This window comes from Camellia sinensis, chromosome 9, assembly GCF_055761805.1.
Source record: "Camellia sinensis isolate YWXY chromosome 9, ASM5576180v1, whole genome shotgun sequence".
Lineage (NCBI taxonomy): Eukaryota > Viridiplantae > Streptophyta > Magnoliopsida > Ericales > Theaceae > Camellia > Camellia sinensis.
The window spans coordinates 21,824,058-21,830,522 of NC_138969.1; the positions used below are offsets into that span (position 1 = coordinate 21,824,058).

Genomic DNA, 6,465 nt, shown 5'->3' on the forward strand with positions numbered 1-6,465 from the left:
CAGATGGATCTCTAACACAGTGGTAGTGTCAAAAAAGGATGATAAATGCCATGTGTGGGTCGATTATAAGATAGTCAACTGTGCAAGCCCAAAGGACAACTTCTCCCTCCGGAGAAAAGACCAGTTGGTCGATATAACCGCTGGCCATCAAAGGTTTAGCTTCCTAGATGCATATCGCGGCTACCACCAGATCGCCATGTACAAACCAGACCGAGAGATCACTTCGTTCACCACTCCAAATGGCTTGTACTGCGACAAGGTCATACCGTTCGGTCTCAAAAATGTCGGGGCAACTTTTCAGAGGATGGTAACCAAAATATTCGCTCTTATTCTTTGCTGCACTATGGAGGCTTACATCGATGACATGATGGTGAAGAGCAAAGACAAGTCTCAACACCTTGCCAACCTAGTAGAAATGTTTTCCATACTCAAACATCACAAGCTACGCTTAAATGCCTCCAAGTGTGCATTCGGAGTTGGAACCGAGAAATTTCAAGGTTTTTTGGTCATAAACCGAGGAATCGTGGCCGACCCTTCCCAGCTCAAGGCAATACAAGAGCTGGAGCGGCCAAACTCCACGAAGGACGTGCAACATCTCAACGGAATGAAAGTCGTGCTGAATCGATTTATTACGGTCTTTAGATCGTTGCCGGCCTTCTTCAAAAATTTGAAGGCCAAGTTCTTTTGGGATGACAAGTGCGACCATGCACTGGTGGATCTAAAAGTATACCTTTCCTTGCCCCCAATCTTGGTTACACCAAAACCCGGCGAAGAACTGTATCTCTACGTGGCAGTTTCTCAGCATGCGGTGAGCGCCGTCCTCATCCACGCTGAGGGAATTCAGCACCTCCCGATCTTCTACATTAGCAAGACACTGCTTGCGGCCGAATCAAGATATCTGCCACTAGAAAAACTGCCTCTGGCTCTCATGATGGTTTCCAGAATGCTGGCGCACTATTTTCATGCCCACAGGATAGTCGTGCTAATCGAATTTCCACTCAAGCTACTCTTTGAAAAGGCAGATTTCACCGACAGAAGTGGCCCGTGGAATTAGGGCAATACGATATCAAGTTCCAGCCGCGTGCTACTATCAAAGCTCAAGCTCTTGCCGACTTCGTGGCAAAATTTGTCCCTGGAACACACCCTCTTTACCCTGTTGATTTGGCTAGCACGGAGCTGGCACAATCCATGGCTCGGATAGTAGAAATAAGTGATGGACAACAAGTAGCAAAACGGCAAGATAAAGCTAAGCAAGAAATGGAAGAACCGGCCGATTTACCAAAATACAAGCTTGACGGAGATGTAGAAAGAGACCAAAATGAGCCGACCAGTACCTTGAAGTGGAGGAACTCTCAAAATCCCTTCGACTACTAGAAGTTGTTCATTGGCGAGATGTGGAAACTCTCCATCGATGGGGCCTCCAATAGACATGGCAACGGGCTAGGGGTCGTGTTGACATCCTCGGATGGGCTGACTATCAAGCATGTGATTACACTCGGGTTCCAAGCATCCAACAATGAGGCGGAATATGAAGCCCTCCTTACCGGATTGAAGAGCGCTTTAAGAATGAAGGCATCAGAACTTATGGTATTCAGCGACTCCAAGCTGGTTGTCAATCAGGTCTCCAGGGAATATAAGGCCAGGGATGAAAGGATGGCTAAGTGTCAAGTACTGGAACGTGCAGACATCAAAAAGTTTTCCGCAATAAGAATGGAACAAATTAACCGCGAAAAAAATAATGCAGCCGACGAATTGGCCGGCCTAGCATCTATGCAAACAACTTTTCCCAATCCTTTGATGATAGAATTCTTACCCTGTCCGAGCATTAAGCAACCGGAGGTTCTTGAAGTACTCTGCACCGACTTGGGACCATCCTGGATGGATCCTATTATCACCTTCCTAAAGGATCGAATTCTACGCACTGAAAAGAAAGAGCCCAACAAGATGAGAGCCAGGTCAAAGCGGTTTTGGCTATCTCCATCTGGCACCTTATGCAAGAAATCTTTCACTGGGACATACCTGAAGTGTGTCCACCCCAGCAAGGTTGAAGCTTTCGTCTTCAAGATTCATGATGGCATCTACGGAAGCCATATTGGGGATAGATCTTTGGCTTACCGAGCAAATTCCCAGGGGTTATTGGTGGCCGTACATGCAGGCGCGTACAAATATGTTTGCAAATGCGAAAAATGTCAAAAACTCGCTCACCAGATTCACCAACCAGACAAAGAGTTGCTCCTGCTTACAAGTCCTTGGCCATTTGCTCTTCGGGGGCAAGACATTGTAGGACCTCTTCCAGCAGTTCTAGGCAACCGCAAATTTTTCAGTTCTGCTACCGACTACATCGCCAAGTGGGTGGAGGCCGAGCCATTGCCCACTATCAAGGAAAAAGATGTTAAAAAATTTGTCTGGCCGAATGTCATCACCCACTTCGGCATCCCAAAAACTCTCATTTCGGATAATAGCACTCAATTCGACGGAAAACTTTTTCGCGGGTTTTGCGAGGAGTTAAAGATTGACTTCTACAATTCTACACCAGCCTACCCGCAATCCAATGGCCAAGCCGAAGCTTCAAACAAAACCATCTTGGACGGTCTGAAAAAGCGATTGGAGAAGGCCAATGGAAAGTGGGCTGAGGAACTTCCCAATTTGCTCTAGGCATACCGCATTACACCAAGGCGCTTAACCGGGGAAACTCCATTTGCATAGGCTTACGGCATGGAGGCAGTCGTACCATTGGAGTTTGGTATGCCAACCATCCGATCTGAAAGTTTCCAACCAGACTCGAACAATGAAGCTATTGCCCTGGAGCTTGACCTAGCCGAAGAAAGAAGGAAATGGGCTCTAATCCAAATAACAACTTACCAACAAGAGCTCTACAAGAAATTCAACAAGACCGTGCATCCTAGGCTATTCAAGGTCGGAGACTGGGTCTTAAGGAAGGTAATGGGCAACGCAATGATCCCTAGCAAAGAAAAATTACGAGCAAATTGGAAGGGGCCATACAAGATCACTGGCCTTGTAGGCAAAAGGGCATACCACCTGGAAGACTTAGAAACCAAAGCTCCCAGAGCACGGAATGCGGCCAATCTTAAGATATTTTACTTTTGAAATGTAATCTTTTCTACTCCTTTGCTTCTTGTAACTTGGCCTTTTGGCATTGGGTGTAATTTGTAACATGTAGTACAATAGGACCACTTCTTTCTCTTATGTTCGCGTTTCTACACAGAAATGTTACAAAGACATTAAGTTGCTATGAGTACCAGGGGCAAGTGTTTAAAATCAGGATAACTTTTGCAGAATGAACGGTTATCCAGTTATGGGCTAAATTTGCTTGTTAAACCGAGCCGAACTTGCTCAACCGCCCAACAGTTAGTGTTTTGCCCAACTTGTATTTCAGCGGAGCCAATTTTGTTCACAATTATCCGAGCTAATTTTTGCTCAGCTTTGTGAAACTGATTTTCCTCGTCATTGACCGAGTTGATTTTGGCTCGCCGATTGAAGAGCAGATTTTGCTCATAATTACCCAAGTTGTTTCTTGGTTGCCGATGAAAAGCAAATTTTGCTCATTAAATTGAGCTAATTTTGTTCGTCATCGACCGAGCTGATTTTGGCTCGCCAATTGAAGAGCAGAATTTGCTTATGATTACCCGATCTATTTCTTGCAAGCTAATGTAGAGCTAATTTTGCTCACTCACCGAGCTGATTTCGACCGACCGCACAAACAGAATCAATTTCGCCCAACTTATATTGTAACCGAGTTGACATTGCTCACCCGCTTAAAATGTTGGTGCCTTTACCGAGTTCTTATTAAAACCGAGCTAACCTTGCTCGGCCTACCAAACAGTTGGTGTGGTGTTCAACTAATATTTTAAACCAAGATGAGTTTGCTCGTTAAACTAAGACCATTAGGCTTAGAATGCACCACGAAGATTTTATCTCGGACAAATCAAAGAAAATGACAACCACTGGGCAAACAAAAATTTGCATACATAGCGAGGAAAAAGTTCACTTTTCATTCATGATAAAGCCTGATTACAAAAGTGGGGCTCGTAGCCGGCTACATCAATACAAAAAAAAAAAAAAAAAAAAAAAGAAAAGTGGACAAACATAAGCCTAGCTACGCCTTAGTCGTTATCTACAGCGTCCTCCAGGTTACCCACCACCTCTTCTGCCACATTCTGTGCGGTTTCAGTGCCAGAATCCGTTCCTCGTTCGACGGTTGAAGGCTCCTACTCACTACTCGGTGCCGCCTCTTCCGATATGGCTAGTAGTGAGATCTTGTCGGTTGGCTGTAAAGTTAGCTCAGTGACTGCGCTGGCCTCCTTAGCGTCGTCTATCAACTTCTACTGCACGGTGGCAGCATATGCTTGCATATAGGAGGGAATGAAGGCAAGTGGGGGGTCATTGAACACCTCAGACTCCGGTGCTTGAACGAGTTTTTCCGCAGCCGCTTTCCAGCCGCACTGAAAAAATATGTCTTTGGTGCCCGCCATCTGCCGCCTGTACACCCTTTCTCCCTCGGCATATCCCCGAACTTTAGCGTCGTGCACTTCTTTTTTTTGCTCGACCCTGTGGATGGCGCGGAGCTTGGGTAGCTCGGCCAGATATCTCTCATTTTTGGCCTGTACAGCCTTATCCTTCACCTCCTTGGCCATCGCCAACTTCTCATCCAGGAAATCTCGCTCGGTTAACACTGCCTCGTGTGCAGTCTTCAGCTTCTCCAGCTCAGTTGTCTTGGATTTGTTGTCAGCGATAGCCTTTCTCAAACTCTGCAGCACATAAATCATGCGTTCGTGCACCAAACAGTTTTTTTGCGCGTCCTGCAGCAAAGCAGAAGTTAGTTTAAGAAACCAATCAATAACTTGGAAGTACAATAACTCGATCACTTACCAGAACGACCGATTTTGCGACCGACCGTAGGACTTTCATCTCGGACAGTTTCTGATGTTTCTTCATGTTCGCAGGGAGCAGCAAATCCTTGGTTATCTTAAAGCCGAGCAAATGGTCCTTATCCGTGTAAACGGAGTCCACCTCTGTCACCGCTCGGCCTTTGTATTTTAGCTCGAGTGACCAGACTGCAAGGGCAGTGGAATGGGCAGATCGCCCAAAAAGCGGTTGTTCAGTCTGCTCTTCCAATTCAGTCGATGGTAGCCCGGCCAAATCTTCGTCAACAAGGCGCTACTCGGCTTGTTCCTTTCTTGGCCTTTTTCTCGAACGACCAGCAGCTGCCTCGCTGGCAAAAGCTAGCACGAACACCTTTTGCATGGTAGTCCAAGATGTTTGGCCTCTTGTCGTTTCAGTGGGCTATGAGTCACTTGGCTCCCTCGTGATCATAGACTTTATGGCTCAGATTTTGGCCATTTCTTGTTCTTCTGTCAATGGTACAAGTTTGATTGGCAGAAGGTTTGGGTCTGGCTCTGGAGAGGGGACACGAAGGAAGTCGGTAACCCTGCTCCTGCGCGGTACTGTGTAACAGTAACTCGGTTCGTAAACGAGCAATTTTTTAGGCTCTCTCTCCTCGGCCGGATGCCGCAATGCAATCCTTATGGCCTCTTGGTTTGCGCGGGAGTAATCGTTGGCCAAGAGTCAGTAGTCTGCAACAAAAAAGCAAGGGTTAGATCGGCAAAAAAAAACAATCACAGAATTAAAAACATGCTAAAGTGCTCACCAGCACTCCTAACATATTTTCTTATGTACCAGCCCGGTATGGGCGCTTTAGTGTCCTCGTAATTACTAGACACCCACAGGAAATCATCGTCGTTTGTCTCTTTATCCGTGATGCCTTCAATAAGGTTTGCTCGGCCTTTCCTAACTTTGAGATACCAACAAAACCCCCCTTTATTTTTGCTAAGTATGTATTGAAAGAATATCTCGATGGGGCCAAGATTCCGACTGATTATCCTATTCAGCACGACCACACCGTTTATTATTTTGTATGTGTTGTTGGAGACTTGGGTCGGGCACAGCCTATTCTACCTCAAAAATTCGCAGACTAAGGGTTGGACTGGGAAGCATAGGCTGCCTTCCACGATAGATACCACCGTGAAAGGGCATTTGTCCAGTTCGCCACAGGGGGTGTCTCCTTTCTTGGCCAGCTCTAAGTGGACATCGTCTGGAACATTGTATTCTCTATGGAACTCGGCCATTACCCCAAGTGAATTAACCGTAAACCGGTACTTCAACGTCTATCCCGATTTTATTTAGTTATGGAATTTTTATTATAGCTCAGTCAAAATTGGGTGATTGTTTGCTCGGTCTTTGAGCCTCACTGACAATTATGCTGAATGGGCCTGGTCAGTCCTAGTTTGTTCTACATTATTAATAAATAAGTCCAAGTATTAGCATGACATAACTTGCACGGCTCCTGTGAGGAAGTTTTTTGGCTCGGTCTGAGATTCTGGGCCATTTGACCGGTTGTGGTGCCGTATTTTGATTCCTGTCTTGGTTCAATCTTCCCACTGGGAG

The 6,465-nt window shown here is 46.0% G+C and overlaps 1 protein-coding gene across 1 annotated transcript; it reads left to right on the top strand.

Moving 5' to 3' along the window:
• Positions 1-1,392: 1,392 nt before the first annotated feature.
• On the top strand, positions 1,393-2,655 carry LOC114313435 (uncharacterized). Its single transcript, XM_028259822.2, has one exon. The coding sequence runs from the start codon at positions 1,393-1,395 to the stop codon at positions 2,653-2,655; it is 1,263 nt and encodes a 420-aa protein (XP_028115623.2).
• Positions 2,656-6,465: the final 3,810 nt, after the last annotated feature.

Excerpts from the sequence above, each read along its gene's own strand:
- LOC114313435 (XM_028259822.2), top strand. The coding sequence starts at position 1,393 with ATGTGGAAACTCTCCATCGATGGGGCCTCCAATAGACATGGCAACGGG.